The sequence below is a fragment of the Columba livia genome, chromosome 1, assembly GCF_036013475.1.
Source record: "Columba livia isolate bColLiv1 breed racing homer chromosome 1, bColLiv1.pat.W.v2, whole genome shotgun sequence".
Taxonomy (NCBI): Eukaryota; Metazoa; Chordata; class Aves; order Columbiformes; family Columbidae; genus Columba; species Columba livia.
Genome location: NC_088602.1, coordinates 158,902,855 through 158,920,341, shown reverse-complemented (window position 1 = coordinate 158,920,341; position 17,487 = coordinate 158,902,855). Strand labels below are relative to the sequence as shown.

Sequence of the window (17,487 nt, the reverse complement as noted above, 5' to 3'; positions counted from 1 at the left end):
AATGACAACTTAGTGATCACAAGCTATTGCACCTCCAACACTGAATTATCAAAATCATATTTTTTATGAGTTTCATGAAGCATATGTCTAAAATATGCCATGTTTGCTAATGTTAGAACTGTAATCTCAATTACACTTATTTTATAGCAGATTTCAATATGATTTTTTTAAATAGCCATGCAGGGGAATAACATTATAACATTTTTTATTCCAGCGATCAAATGAATCAAGACATTCATATGTTTCTTGACTTCAGGACTCAAATATGTATCACACGGGAGTTTCAAGTTCTTTAATTTTGTATTCAAGCCTGGGGTGTTTTGGGTAATGATTTTAATCTTGCTGGCCATGTTTTGTACTAACACACGGGAGGCAGTACAACAGTCTTTGCTAATAACAATGAAGTACAAAAGTAGACCAAAATGATACTGCTGCTGAAATTGGAAACTGCATCTCAGATAGTTATTATTAAATACATTGTTACTCTCTGCAGAAGAAGATTACAATCAAAATAAACCATCTGCATTTTTCCTGATGGGAAGTATTAGCAATCTGTTAACACACAATAAAGTCCATCCTCACTTCAAGTAATTTTTAACTATCTAAACCAAACTTCAAGATAAGCAGAAATAAAGAATGCAAACAGATTGCATGACATTAATACCTAGTTCTACACCACCCACTTTGAAAAAGTAGATTTGTGAGAATGTTAAATGTATCAGCTGTAAACCACCAGCATTGAGTTCAATGACCCTACAGCAAACTATATGCTCAGCTCATTTAGCATCGCATGAGAATGTAATTCATTTCCATGCCTTGCAGAAGTTTAAAAACTTATTTCCATGAATTTATTTTTCATATAAACTGAAATTAGTTGATATTGTCCCTCTTCTTGTCACTTGACAAGAAATGAAAATGAGAAAACTTCATTTGTCATTCATTTCACATAATCACTTGCAGCTCGATCTTGTTTTAAAGTAAACATCTGCCATGCACTGCTCTTGCCTTTTCTGAATGTCATTTCCTTATGTAAGCTGGGTGCAAAGAAATGTGTCTGCAGACACGATGCTGCAGGATCATGACAGTTTAACATACTAATGACAGCACACTAACAATGCAGTTTGCTTATGTCACTGATACTAATAAAGTATCTGAACCTAAACACTCACACAGCTGTTAAATGTTTCTATGTTTTGGTTTGTGGTTTATGGGCATTTTCTATAGATATTTAAAACTACTAAGGAAAGAGAAAATCTCACAAAATTAGATCAGAGTCCACTTGCCCTGCTGACTTTATATTGTCCAAATCCTTACTTTTGAAATCATGACCAGAAACAAAGTCATACTCAATTGAGATACCATTCTTTCTAAATTAATAGTGCTGTACAAAAGCATATTACTGAAAATTTTGCTTTTCATTATGCCTTTGAAAAGAAGGTATTTATCCTCAAAGAATCATGAATACTTAACATAATGAGCCAAAAAACAGGAATGCTCCTTTTGACGCGATTAGTCTACTCTTCATGCATGGATACACATACATTTATGCTTTAGATTCTCAAATACAGCATCCTTAGTTTGCAGAAAAAATAAATACCAAGGTGCACATTGAAATAGATACCTCTAACTAGTAACTTTCTTGGTAGCTTAACAGATGCCAGAATGAGGAAAGATTTACACCAGAGATTATGAAAATGCAGGATCATTTGAGAATAATAAAAGGAAACGGTGGAAAATGTTAACAGCAACAGCTGTGAAAAGAAATAATAGAAGATTAAAAGTATAGAAGAGAGCAACAATAGTAAAAACCCTTTAAAATTTAAAGTGCTTCTCAAGAGAGATTCCTTAATTACGGATTCTGGAGATATTTGAGTACTAGCTGCAAAAACAGTGAGGTATAGATATTTAGAATTCTTTCAGTATCCTAAAAACCTACAAATACATAAACTTACAGACAGGAAAATTATACCAGATCACACCACTGGATGAACCATGCTGACTTTAAGGTCTATAGTGACTTTTTTAGGTTCTACACAGAATAGCAATCACAGGTATACTTAGTGGTGGAGACAGACGTAAAGGTATAGGAAGTCTCCCTAGACAGTGTAGTTGATTTGTGGCAAAACTCAGTTCTGCCCAAGAAAGTCTTAGTCAGCAAGAAGCAGGTATATCTGTTTCATGTTTCCTTATTTCATATCTGTGGAATTAATGTTTGTATTATTGCCATAGACACTAGTACTCAGAGTTGGACGCAGCTGAAATGCTGGAAGACAGATGTAAGGGTAGAGGGCTGAATGTGTGCACACAGTATCACTAACACTGTGATATATACAACTCCTTCAACTATCCATAGTAAATCCCACTTTGCTACCAGAGGCAGCAAAGGGAACAGGTAATAGTTGCAAGATGGCAGAACAGTGATCATCACATCAACACCAAACTGCAGAAAGCACAGCATTAGTGCAGTGCTGAAATACACATTATGCAGAAGCATCTGGATAGAAAAGCAATACATTAAGTATGCATGTCCATGAAACAACATTCCAAAGGGTTAAATTCCAAATGATGTCAACAACTTCAAAGTTATTGTTCATGATGTCCCTGAGCCTCTTCTGATACTACCAATACTCATTCAAACTCTGGAAAAGTTCCTTTTTTGAAAGTACAACATTCCAACTCAAGACTCATCTACTCAGACAAACACCAGAAGAAGATTTACAGTCATTCATGCAGGAAGTTAGTTAATAAACTGCAGGCAAAATCTGGAATTGTTTTATTATAATTATAATTAATAATGTATTATGGTGATTATGGTTTGGCTGAGAACAAACAGGCCAGCCTCAGCTAGTCCAAGATAACTGCCAAATCTTCTGCACATGTGACAGATGGTGGAAGCATTTTAAAGACTCCCTGTGCACAAGAACTCTCTGTAACAGGGGCTCAGATTCAGCTGAACAGCAAAGTAGCTGAAGTGGATTGTGATAAAACCAGAATAAGCAGCATCAGCTACCTTTAAAGCCTTGGGTTTCACCCAAGGAAAAGGTGGGGAAAAAAAATAATAATAGTGCATTCAAGGATGTGAGGGGGGGGAAATTGGTTGCACAACTTAGGTTGACTGTTGACTGATGAAAGTGAAGGAAACTGTGGCTTTTGATCTGGTGCACTAAATCCAGCAGGTATGGAGGTGGAAGGACAATGGTTGAACTCAGTGAAGCTATTATGTATCTTCTAAAATGGCTTGTTTAAACTTCCCTAACAGTTTTTCATGGACAACACAGAGTAGTCTGGAAACATTGCAACTTACTTTTCAATAAACCTTATTCTTCACAAGAACATAATTTATCTTTTGTTCTTATGTCTAATCTCTTTTGGCTCATCTTCCTTTGAAAAGGGTTTTGAACTCCAAGAATGTTCCTCAAATACTCCCTCTAAGAGTCCCAGAAGGCAAATGATAGATTGTAGAGGAGGAAGACAGAACAAAAAATGAAAAGTAATATCATACAAATGAGAACTCTCCCAGCTACATCCCAAGTTACACCCTCTGCAGAGAATCCGTCCTCCTCTCTAATTAATTTCTTATGGTACATGAAGGAAGGTCAGTTGTAAGGAATAGACATTTATAGACCAAAAAAAAGAGGCCAAGTTAGGAAAAAGAAAAACAAAAGAATTATTACAACCGTTGACATCTGATGCTGCCAGTGTCCCTTCAGCCTTTCATTGAACCACTACAATTCTTTCACTAGAACAAGCAAATATGCTGTATTCCTTTCTACACCAATGTGCTTTCCAGGACAGTATACAAACAACACTTAAGCCTTGGTTTATGTTACATGCATTAATTGAACTTTTTATGAAGCTGTTCAAAGAACAGTTTAATATTATTATTTGGATGAGCACTAGGTTTCCACATGGAGATCCTTCAACCCTTTGCTTTTTGGCAGTCACCAAAGAAGTGGAGACGCAAGTACTATCTGAAACCAATTTCAAGTGGAATCAAACTGGGGAGCTGATTGTCTTTTTACACTAGTTCCATGCCCATAATTTCAGTGAATTATTCTTGATTTATCCCTGAAATGAGAATCAGTCCAAAAGTATGCATTTGCCAGAAATGGCATTACCCTTAGGGATATTGTCAGTCCACCTATCTGAATAATATTGTACTGCCAACTCACAAAAAAAAATAAAAACAACAAAAAAAACCCAGCAGGAGCTGTAATTTAGTTTTTCCGAGAAAACTCAAGTTCAGTTTTTGTGAAGAACATGGGGTTTCTGTCAGCTAATGTTGTTGGCTCTAGTGATGGACAGAATACAGAAACTTCTTGCCTGACTGATAATATAAATCAGATATTTGCAGCATATCATTTTTTTTCTGCCTGCACAGAATTGCCAGCGAAGTCCTTTACAGTGGAAAGGCCGGGGCAAATCATGCAAATTATGAAAAAGGATTATACTAATGATACCATAGAGAAAATGCATATGTCCTTCACATATCTACAAGGATGATAGAGAGGAGAATTAACCTCATTCATGGAAGCTCATGATACCAGTGGCAAGGCATACATTGAAGCTTTGACAAAAACCCTATTAATTTCGTTCAGAGTAGAAAAAATAAGATCTAAAAAGCTATGTGAGAGAAGACAAAATCTCAGATACCCATGCTGTTGTGAAGGTCCAAAGCCTATCCTGCCAAACAAAGTGAGTGTCAGAAATCTGTATTGCTTTTACCACCTGATTTCATACCATAAATGTCACACACTGTTGAAGATCAGCATAAACAATTATGTGTGCGTGTTTGACCTTCTACAGGATTTCTGTGAACCAATTTGGCAAGCATGTGTTTTGCTATCATAAGAATTCATAAAAATATTTTAATTTTTCCACTTCCTAAACACCTTTTTGCTGCTTCAAGGAATAACATACACTTATACACAAAAAGATCTGTTAACAAAGCATGATTAAGGTTGTAAAAATCAAGCACTGAAAGCTCAGAAAATGCCAGAATTGTCTGTACGTCTATAACATAAATTATTCATGCCTGTGCATTATGATAAAGTTTTTAATGACATGATAGCATATAGTATGTCCTGTGACACCACATTTAGAGGGTTCAGAAGAGCACAGGTATCCCGCTTTCACTCTCTGTGTAAGGGAAAACACTCATTACAGGGTAAATCCTACTTCATATCTGTAAACTTTAAGCTCAAAAATGACTTTGGGGCTTGTTCATGCAGTCTGCTAATGTCAAGAGCAGTTTGTAAATGCACAGTGAGGATGGAATACACTGGGATTTTAGTTATTGAGATCAAATAAATCTTTCTTGAATACGCATTAATTTCTTTTTTAAAAAGCCTTATATCTTGCATAAAATTGGTCAACTTTTCACGCAAGGCCCAAAATAATCTGATGAATTTGAATTCCACAACTTGGCAAGTGATACACTCAGAGATGAAAAACTCAGGAACAGCAGAATAGTTTTTAGTACAACATTTTTAGCCAGTCTGTCAAAGTCGTATAAGGAAACCAAAAATGGATGTATGTACTGTGAAATGCTGAACAATCTCATTAGTTGAGAACTAGTAATATCATCCCCGTGGCTTCACATGCAAAACATTTATGTACCTGCACACTATATAGAACAAATTAACATATACATTACTAAATAACACTTCAGAGCAAAACAAACACAAAGTGTTTGAGTGGCATCCGGAGCTGAGGAACACTAAGAAAAAAATTAAAATGTCTTCATTTGGACTTTTTTTTTCTTCCAGTGGAAACGTGTGGTTTGAAATCTGGGTGTGAACACTGCATGGTGGGAAGAGCTCTAAAAACTTCATTCAGGTGAAAAAAAGATATAGAGGCATAGAAAAACGTGGGCACTAGCGACATTCTCTGTCTTTAATTTCATGACGCCCAGCCTCTAAATTTTCCACCCTCTCTCCCACTTTGAGCTTAAGGTTCTTATTCTCACATAGAGAGCTTCACAAAAGTCCCTTCTGCCTACATCTCATTTCTCATTTTCTCCTTCTGTTATTGCCTGAGTTCTATCCAAACTATTTTCTTAAACGCCTACTGTACATTTTCTCTGGTCTTTGCATCATGCCAAAGCTTGTGTTCCACAGAACCAGGCCATGTTCATTTGAATTACTATCTAAAGTAGGCTTTTTCTGTGAGGTCAATAAATGATATGTCAGCTAAAGCAAGCTTCTTTTTTAAGTGACTGATTCTGTACATGAAAATTATCTTCTTTACCCTGATGCAGTGTTCAACTAATGCAGGCTATCCCTGACTTGTGTCACAGACATATTTTCACCAGAAAATGGTGAAAAGTAAAAATCATGTTGTAGCTAGGTTAATATTCCAGAACTTCTTCAACTAATTTGCTGGATTGTAAATCAGAGCTTCGCTGTGAACCTCTTATCCTTTCCTCATTAAATACATATTTTTCCTTAAAGAAAACTTTATTTTAAAAAGATGGGACTGAAATCAACCCCCTAAAACTGAAGACTGCCAAATTTCACAGATGCTACTTATCTCTGTGGTGGCCTGACCAAACCTCAGAGCTGACAGTTCTGCAAAAGTTGGGTTATGAATTTTTATTTCACAGACATGGATACAAGCCACCAATATGAATCTATTTAAGCTCAAGGAAATGAAACAGAAAACACTTGCCTAATCTGCCAGAGCACTAGTGGGAGCACATTTTTATGCTCACACACACATAAATACATGTACAAGGCCACGGTAGTGTTGTTTCTTTTTTCACACTGCATAGACAATGGGATATAACCTCACTGCTTGCTTCCCACTGCTCATGGGCCCTGTCTTCCTCGGACACCCACAGAGGGAAAAACAGGTAGAGAAAACCAGGATTCTGGTTCCAGCCAACTCCAAATGCATGGTCTGACCCACATCATCAGGCACACACAAGCTTCCTAGAGACCATGTGAATCCTCCCTATGCCCATCAGTTGACAAGGCAACCTGTAAAAATCATGTCCTATTTCAGAGATTCAAGATTGCAAATAAGATCTGGGGTTTTTAATGCTTTCTCTTACATTTTCAACAATAAATTCTTCCTAAGTCCCTTTCCCATGTGAGAAATTTGCTTTTTTCCCACTCATTGTCGTGTTTGGCATATTTTGTGCTCAGAAAACTAGCAGTCTCAGAAGCTTTCTTTCTCTTACTATTCCTTATGAACAAAACAGTGATATATTAGCATGTATGAAGAACAAAAGATACCTGTAAAGCTCAAAGAGCTTTTTACTTAGCAAAGCACTGTTACCTGTCTGCATCCACAGTTACGTCATGAACCCCTCTTTGAATGACATCTCGAGAGGCAGCTAGGTCTGGTATTCGGTTCAGACTTCTCGTGTATAGGTTGAGTCCTCCATCTGTCATGTACCTGAAAATAAATGCGTGGTCAATCAGCACAAAATGCAGCCATCTGGCATATATGTTTCACGCTAAAGTTAATGGACTGTGGAATTCAAATGTTTAAGGTACAGGCTACACTATTAGATGGTAGACTTGTACTAAATATTCTCACTTGGTGTGCCCAGCACAGGTAGATCAGGTATATGCCTATTTTCTAGGATCATTTGTTTCTTTCTGTGATGGCTTACAGGCCAACATGTTTTACTAAAACATAATTAGACTAAAACCCTCAAGTATCTTCAAAAAATTTAAGAACATTTCAGGTACTGCACTTTTGTTAAATAATAGAACAAGATGCAAGAAGCATAACTCCAGTTAAAAAAAGGAAAAAAAAAAAAAAGGAAAAAAACAGTAGCATCCATCTAAATGGAAACATAAATTGAGAATCCAAATCCATAGTCCCGGCAGGGGTGCACTCATTCAGATATGAAAGAGATATCCACTGAAGCCCTTACAATGACATTTAAGAATCTGTTTCTGTCTGTGTTCCTCTAGCTTTATTCCTACCACTTCATATTATAATGAACGACTAACGAATTGAAGAGTCAGTATAGTGCAGCTTAGTCACTAGAGAACCATTAAAAGTTTCTGAATTTCAAGCAGCAGCAATAATTGCTGGAATGCCTACCTACTGTTTAATATCTCTATGGGAGGTCTTGGCACTTTTAACCAAGCAGTACCACAGCCTGATCTACTCTCAAGACCTGTCTTTTATTTTCTCAAATGACCGTTAATTAAACTGTTTTCCCTCCTGGACTCTTGCTTTTTATGTTTCTCTCTTATAGTTTTTGATAACTTTAGCGTGGCATCCTAGTGCACAGTTTGCACAAATTTATTTGTGAAGGACCATGCATATGTATGGCACTTAACACAGGAGTATACATACAGAATAAAAAAAAAATGGTATACCTCAGTGAACCTGCTCAAAGTTAATTTACAGGCTTGCTGAAATAAATCTAGTCCAAATGCTAGGATGATAGCTAAAATGATCTAGTGGGGTTCATACCCAATTAAAATAATCTTTAACATAAGTTCTCCTCGAGCCGTGAAATGGTGTCACTCAAATCCATCTTTCAGTTGAAGTGTATATCCAAGTACACAAACATTTAATAACTCCACAGACTCCCAGGCACAAGCCAAGGCACACACAGACACTGCTGGTGCTCCAGATGTTCTGTTGGCCCTCAACCTCCAGTTCCTTCTGGGAGCTGGTTAATTGATATCAGCTGTCCCAGAGCCCACAGTGTTAATACAGCAGCCTGGGAGCACTAGCCTCCACCCCCATAGATTGAGATTCCAGTTGTGTCCTGAGTGGCAATCTAGATGAAGGTAACCTCAAGTGCCTTAAAACACAAAGGGTTGGTTTGCTCATTTTCAACTGAACTCTAAAGCATTTTATGCAGTGGTAAGATTTGATCTTCAGGTCACCAAGGGTGCAGAAGGTAACTTCAGATTAGTTTTCAAAGGTAAATTAACAGTCATACTCACACACTAGATTTATCATTTTATTAAAGACAAAATTTAGACTTTTTGACAGATTATTTAGCTGAGGGTGAATTATGCAGTAGATTCCAAGGCTCTGGAATTGCATATTAAGTTTAGCTGTGGTTTGAATGCAACCCAGCCTATACGGATTTTTTCCTCTATAAGATCTAAATAGAGAGACTTAAAAATTGCAACAGGCCTTCCTCACACTAAATTCTAATTACTGTTGCATTCCTGTCCCCAAGTGTTTAAAGTAATTAAACTGAAAATGGAAGAGGCATGAAGGAGATAAGACTTTACATGCCTCAATGAACCCTGAATTTTCAGAGCTTATTAACTTGTTTTTAACATTTACCGCACCTAAAAATGTTAACTGAGCACATTGCATCCTTATTACAGATGCAAATAAAAGTCACCCACGATGACTATATTAATTCCCTAATGTGATAAGCTAATTAATACAACTCATCAGCACTGCAAAGGATTCCCTATATTTATATATATTTATTTTTTTAAAAAAACATGCATCCATTAAATGCAGTGTTTATACTTTGTTTATGATAAAAGGTCTTCAGACATTTAAGTATTACCTTTTCCATATATATCTTTTTCCTGTTCTAGCACACATGAATATGGCATCCTCCTTGACAACCACTAATGCTGTGCTATGGACAACCTATCAGCAGTGTTCCATTCACAGAGCACTGAGACAGAGCACCAGGGAGATATAGGAATATGTTTTCTTTATAGTTATGCTCTTCCTAGAGATCTGTCTTTGGATGGTGCTTGAGGTGAGACACTACTCTAGAAAGAGCTCTGATCATAGACTTACATTTGCCCTTAGGAACGTATCATATCCAATTTCATCAGCCACCATTCTCTAATCACAGCTGTATTCAAACTAAAATGTTAGATTGACAGCAGGAGTCCTAAATTCATACAGAGTGAAGTAGTGTGATGTGACATGGCTATGTATGCTATGGGACTTCTATTCAACCCAGTGTCAGCTCAGCCATCAAACAACTTTGAGTTGCCAACAGCAGCACTGAATAGTAATTTAAGTATGAATAAAACAGTAACATAGGTGAGTGACCCATGTTCATGAGGTTGATATAAAAATTGTTATACAATAACAACACAGTGAATGCAGTACCCCAAAGTCAACCAACTGATTAAGCAAACAAAAATAAAAATAATTGTCATTCTTCCTCCTGGGTATGCTAGGAGAGTGACTGATCTTTTATGAAAAGATATTCCTACAGCTCAGATGATATGCGCAGTTGAAAAATTGCAATAAAGGCCTATCACACAGACTACACTAGACAATATCTGAAGTGGAAATAGAGAAAGTCAGTGCTGTCAGCAACTGCTTTTCATCAGATGCATCCAATACCATAACTACCATCTCAAATAAAACATAAAAATGCTGAAAGAAGACCCATCTCAGGGCAAGCAGTGCAAAATGATGGTTTACCAGATAACTAAGGAATTCCAGTAAGTAATAAGAAGTACCTGTGCTTTTATCCCAGTTGAAAGCAAAGCCATCTTGATGTTATAGGAGAAAAAACTGCTTTTGAAGGCAGCTGAGAACATCCCTGGCAGCTTAGGTATTTGTTTTGTTTTGATTTAGATTTTTTTAATATGTATGTTTTTAAGTAGCAACCATGATGCAACTTCCACTTGTGTGCCAATATTTGTTACAAAAAATCCTATTAAACCTGCCAATTTTGCATTAGTTCAAATGGGGAGAAAATGCTTCTTACCCACTATTGATGTCATCAGTTCGGAGGCTTTTCCCAAGAATGTCCCCATCGCTCATGTAGCCACCAACGTCAACTTCAGAGGACATGTCCAAATCACCACTTCCCTTCTCACTCATGTCGATCTGTGAGATATTTCCAAGGCGAGAAACAGCTGCACGGCGAAGCGGGGTGGTGTACATGAATCGTGAGGGGTCTGTGTGTATGAAGCGACTCGCGCTGCTGCGGGGATACCCAGCGCCCAAGGACGGGGCATCTCCTGCTTGCAGCCGAGGACTGGCCTGCCCTAGTCTCCAGGTCACCGGGGTGGACCGGCTTGTCAAGCTTGGTATGCTTCTGCCATTCACCTCAGTTGTCACAGTGCTGTCAAATGTTGTCTCCAATGTGCTGCCAAACAAAATGGAGAAGTCAGTGAACTGTGCTTTCTCTGTTCCTGAGAAAGAAGGAAAAGCAAAGCCTGGAAGAATATATATTTCTTTAAAAAGTTCTTTGTGTGTGTGATTTTCTCCAGGTGCACACACACATGTTTGTGTATATAACCTGTACTTATAAAATAACCTAAAATAACTTTTACAGGTTTCTAAGCAGATGTATATCAGACAACAACCATTTTTGCGAATGGCTGTATAAGACACTTTGATAGTAAAGTATATTAAAGTCACATTTAAGTTGTCGAGTCAGCCTAGCAAACAATATGGCTAGCTTCATAGCTAATTTTCACTGGCAAGCTTCTAATCCATTCAGCAACTAGTAATGCTCTCCTACAGTCCACATTTTTAGCAGTCTACACAAAACCCAAATACCTGTGACTTATCTGGGTCCCTCTAAGGCTCGACATAGTTTCTTCCAAATTCTGTCTCAGGTCTGCTATATTCTTTACTGTCCTCATTCTTCTTGTTTCAGGGTCTTCCCCTGGAAGAAAACAATAAAACCAACATACATTTTAGTGCACATGAGCATATAAGGTTGAATAAAGTGCACACACATATACACAGCTAAGAGTACACACATCTGATTTCAAATAAGCCTGTCTCTTTAACCTTTCTAAAAATAAAACCTCACTCTTTCAGTAATAAAACCTACACATGCTTATAAATAACATGTGGTATGTAAAAAACCCACTAGAAAGAATCCTGGTGAAGTATCCCTGTCAGGGCCCATATCCGTTAATGAAACTCAGATTTAGAGTGTTGGGATTTTTATCCTCTGTAATCAAGGCACGATGCAGCCCCAGACCACTTGATAAATTACACAGCCCCTTCTTCCTCCTTGACATTTTACATGACTTCGTAGGAAATAAAACCACAGTAAATCTGTGTCTGGAAAGAACTGGGATGACTGCTACAACAACTCTTTAGTATGCACTTAACATCCAGGCTATTTCAAAGCACTCTTTAAGTCAGGCACTTAATAAAGCATCTTTCATGAAATGTAATGGTTTCCTGAAGGGGGAGATTATTCTTCATAGGGGATAAAAAAGTATTCTTCTTGGAATAAAAATCTGAACACTCTAAGTAGATGTGCCATTTACACAATTATGGATTTTATCAGCCTTCAAGGATCCATTGTGAGAAGCTAGTCTTTTCTCCTGAATAGCAAAGCACACAGAACTTCACTGAACATCCTCAGTCATCTTTACTTCACATTACAAACAACAACAACAAAACACAGAAGAAAAAAAAAGTTATATGTGTTACAAAAGGAAAATGTAATCAGCCTCAAAGCAACCTCCAAAAACTATATATGAAGATACGGAAATGCATGTTTTCTAGCATATCCTTATATCAAGGAATTTTAGTTCAATTTTTCTTTTGGAGAATAAGAAAAATTCAAAAGAAAATCTGTGATAAAATGATTGATTTGTTCAAGGTTGGTGTTCTGCTTCTGGTTGTGACCTGTATCTGTTGCTTGAAAGAAGGCTGGCAAGAAGCATCATTATTCTAGTTATGTGTATAATGCTGAACATGGAGTGCAAGCAATTTTGTTTTGACTCTAGTACTGATAAATTTCGTATCATACCTCACCTTGTTAACTAATTTTAGTCCTCATTCTGGAAATGTTATTATCAAGAATGATATAGTGCATCCACTAAAATGATCTCTAATATTTAACTCTAGATTTCAGTATTCTCATTCAGAACAAGCTTTTACTCTAATCTTGGAATACTCATGACATCAAGAGTCTGTTTCATCTTTGAATACATGTAACAAGAGATAGTCTGGTGAATTTAAACTCAACATCATATAAAAATCAATATCAGAAATCCAAGCAGAGGCAAAATACCACGTATTACTATAGAATTTCACATCTGTAAAATGTAAAATACATATGCAAACACTTTTCTTCCAGTTGCTGTATTCCTCATTCTGTTGCCACCTTTACTCCTCACAGGTTTGTGTGTGTTTACAGAATATTCAACAACAGTGAAGTCCCTGAGGAAAAGCATGGCATGCCATTCAAGTGAGAGGGACAAGAAGAAAAGCATGTAGAAGACATTTGACAAGGTGACAAAAAAAACAAACACAGAAACAAAACCCCACAACAAACACACAAAAACAATAAAACCCAAAGTAAAAAGAATGCAGAGTGGAAAAAATGGGAAAAACGGGAAAGACAATTTAATGTAGAGCTTGCTAGAAAAGTTGCATAGGACAGAGAGCTGGGAAATACTCAACATGGGGCTGGAAACAATGAAAATTATATATATAACAAAGTATTCTGGAAAAGAAAAAAACGCACACACAAAAAGTCCTGGTAAGGCAAAAAGATCTCAATGCCACGTCTGTTTGAAGGCATGGGAAAAATACAGTAAGGGGGACTTACAGTAAAACTGCAAGCATGGGTTTAATAGTCCTTTAACATACACAGTGACAATTATTTCAAATATGAAGGGTAATTTACAGAAGAAAACTTCATTTGAAGAATGGTTCACTTAAGCTCCTTAATTTTGAGTTTTGGCTAAAAGACGAAGACTTTGAACTTATTGATAAACTGAATTGCTACTGTACTTTCTTCTGCACCCCAGATCTTAACATCCAATCACTCTGCTGGTACTGAGGAAAAATCCCAGCTCCTCACATTAAATGGAAAAAAATAATTTTATATACATTCCATATATGCTTTATTTCTTCCCTGATAGGCAAATGATGTATGGTTGTAGCCAATATACCCCGAAGCTGTGGCTCAATGACAGAAATGTCAGTTTGAGTTTCTCCCATCTACCCTGACCTGCTTAAGCCTTCTGTCCTCTCTGCTGAAGCCAAACAGTCCTTCAGGAACTGCTGTTTGCTTGTTTATCATTCCAAATCAATTCTTCAGAGGTTTCATGGTCCAGCAGTCCATAAACCTCTGGGCTGGCACTGCAGAACTGACTGTGGAGTCAACACCAGACAGGGTGGAGACAAGAAGTGGAGATAGAGGCTCAGCATTGCTATCAAACTCTCCATCTTCTCAAGCCACACCCCAAGGGCACGCCCATTTACTTTTTAATTTGTTTTTGGTTTTGTTTTTGGTTTTTGTTACATAAAGTATGTAACGTGTGCATTTTTACATGTAATACCTTGCAGGAGGCAAATGTTCACAGATTGAAATTACCACAACTACTATTGTGTTTTAAGCTGAAAAAGCTCAACCAAGCAGCTTGCTTATCAACCTACTCATGGATCCTGTGTACTGTTTGCAGAGGTTTCTGCACCATCCTGGAGACTCCTGGGTGGCAAAAGGGCTCATGCCAAAGCAAAGCTGTAGACCAGTAAATCCTGTTAGATTGAACCTGCTGCTGGAAGCCCAGACAGTTCCCAGGCAGACTGTCCATGTCTGCCTCCAGGCAGCTCCTGCAGTGTGCTCAGTTCCTCACTGTCGCCGTCCTTTTCTTTCTCCCCTTTGCCAAACGCACACAAATTCACTACCAGGAGCACATTACATTCCTGCCATAACACCTATATGGGGGACACCCAGGATCTAGTACCTCCCAGCCTAAAACCAAAGGTGAAACAGTAACATGTTGGTATAAGACAGTTTTCTGTTACACACAGAAATACAAGTTCCAGGGTGTAAGCAGGCAGAATTAAAGCCAACGCAATGCTTTATCTTTATATTTATTTGAGGAACTGAATATACTTAATATTTGCAGTGACTTTGCCCTTTCCTTCCTTGTTTATCTTTGTTAGTTGTCCTTTGCTGTGTGTTAGTACTACAAATTCTTGTAGCAAAAATGATAACAACTGTCTTTTTAAATATATATTGTACAGTAAACAGCATAACAAAGCCTTAAGGTATAATTGTAATACAAAATAAAAAGGTACATATATATGGCAAACTGCCACAATATATTTTCGCAGAGAAGAATTTTTCACTTTCAGACAAATTATAGCATAGAAGTGATGTTCCTCTATCCTGGAAAGGTGAAAAGTTCGAGGCCTAATCTCTTTTGATCTCTCAATGACATAAAGGGTAATTTCAGAGCCCCTTCACCATTTTTTTCTAAAAAAAGATAAAACTGGAATTTTATGATTTTAAAATACTACAAAGTACTACATACAAAATACTCATAAATGTAACTATTATTTTTAAAATAATTATTCTTTCTTCTTTCCATGCTTTTCTTAAGGCTTTATCAATGGACTCATGCTGTATCATGGATGAGCAAGTCAGAAAGTACCAACAGTTGAACATGATGATTGAGAAATTTTCTACACTGAGTGCAAGATCCTCAGACCTAACTTGCATCTGATATCACCTGCACTTTCAGGAGACCACTGTGCCTCCCCATCTAGATCAAGCCTCCTTCAGTACAGAGGATGATAGGGATGGTGAATAAATGCTGTTTGTGATTTATTTTAATTCTGAAAGGCAGCTACAACCTGCCTAGAAGAGACACTATGGTGCTTACTGCAGCAGAACTGGAACACATTGTATGGGTTCAAAGGGAGATCAGTCTCCCCAGGCACTTTGTTCCTTATTGCTATGGTCCACTGCCAGCATAGAGTCTGCCCATATTTACATGACCTAACATATTAGAAACACTCCCTAGCTTGTTATCTCAAGTGATTCTGGTTTGTAGGCTGAAGAAACACTATTCTGTTTCACACATGGAGAGACTGCGATAAGAAAGACCAAAAGCAGGGTACCGCAAAACATTCTGTCCAAATTCTGTTCCCCTTTACAAGAAAGTTTGATGTAAATATTTTACTGACTCCATGAAATACATTCTGCTCAAATCACTATAGGCTTCATCATATGTTAAACATAAGTATTCCAAAAGATTGTCCCCAAATTCTTGCATATTAGCAGTGAACCATTACAGGTTCTTTCAACAAATTTCTAGAGAACACATTGATTTCTTCCATTGTATGAGGTATGTACACAGGAAAATTAAGTAAGCATTGTACAGAAATCACTAATCATCTAGGTTGAACTTCTACATTCACCATTCTGAAGCTCATCCATATTTGCACATTTAATAATACTATTCATAATCATTTCAGTACCTCCACATGTGTAATTACAGCACAAGACATATAAATGGGAGAATAATAATTTCATTAATTGTCTGATTTTCATAAAAGGATTTATAAATAATAATCAGTTCCTCAGAGATTTGTCCACTCTTAGATATTAACTCTAGTCACAAAGGAAAGTACAAGTATTAATCTGCAGATGGGGAAACTGAGGCTCACAAGAAAAAATGGATCTTCTCAGTGACACACAGCTGAAGAGCAGGAGCAGGTGGAAAGCTCAGCTTCCTTTGCTACCAAGCCCCTTTTAGCATACTGGAACAGCCTAGTAATAAAAGGTATGCATAAAAAGAGAAGATTTTTATTCTTTGTTATTTTGAGATGATAGCTTTTTACACTACATACACAGCAAAAAATTATCCTGAATGTTTAAACACAATCACGATTCACATATCCACCAGCAAGGATCCTCCAGGCCAGACACACACTACATGACCTTGGAAAAGTGAGCAGCCACTTCAATCGTTTGACTGGCTGAAGAACAAAGCTTTGGAAATGAACACTTTGAGAACTCTCATAAAGGGCTGAGAGATGAAAAGCGAAGCCAGTAACACAGAAGCCTTTTGAAGCACCTATGGCTGTGGACTTCAAATGCTCACTGGCATGCACTGATATAACTAAACTGGCTATTTAAACTAAACTGAAACCCTGACACTCACAATTCCATGTATATGGATGAAATTATCAGCCAGGGGGTCAGTGGGAAGCAATGCTGGAGAGACAGTTTGTAGGTAGGCCAAGATATTTTCTATCCAAACCAAAGCGTGGAGTCAAGATTTAAGTTTTAGATTCATGAGAAAAAATGTCACTAAAACTAAATTATTTGTGAGTAAACTAATAGCACATAAATGTTTCACCTTATTTTTTTCAAACACATAAGCAAACTGTGTTCAGTTATTCACAGGCTGTTGCTGCCTATGCACCCATCAAAAGTGATTTAGATATTTGTCTTCATACAGTCTATAAAGGTGAGAGTAAGCAAACAAGGAAGAAATGTCTAGACCTTATTTTTGCATACTATTGCAAAAAAACCCAGTTCTGTCTGGTGAAATCACTGTCAAGATCAAAAATATGTTTCATGCAGATATGTGCTAACACTTGGGTCTCCTGCCCTTTCTAATGTCAAGTCGAAGTAAACTTACCTAAAATATCAGTATAAAGGACCTGTTCTAGGTCCCCCAGCATTGTTATTATGACGTCTTCATCCAGATGTGCAGTCCCTTCACGCAAGCAGCCTTCCTCCTCCTCCTCCTCTGCCCAGTTCCTGTGGGGGAAATGGGCCGTGCAGGGTGC

General features: G+C 37.4%; 1 protein-coding gene across 21 annotated transcripts in view; it reads right to left on the bottom strand.

Moving 5' to 3' along the window:
* NAV3 (neuron navigator 3) overlaps positions 1 to 17,487 on the bottom strand; it is a 548,370-nt gene that overhangs the window by 99,004 nt on the left and 431,879 nt on the right. For all 21 annotated transcript variants that reach the window (XM_065041110.1, XM_065041166.1, XM_065041103.1 and 18 more), the window contains 3 exons: positions 11,482 to 11,590; positions 10,682 to 11,065; positions 7,282 to 7,401 (listed from right to left, as the gene is read on the bottom strand). In XM_065041110.1, the coding sequence (XP_064897182.1) occupies positions 7,282 to 7,401; positions 10,682 to 11,065; positions 11,482 to 11,590 (613 nt within the window). The remainder of the gene's footprint in view (positions 1 to 7,281; positions 7,402 to 10,681; positions 11,066 to 11,481; positions 11,591 to 17,487) is intronic.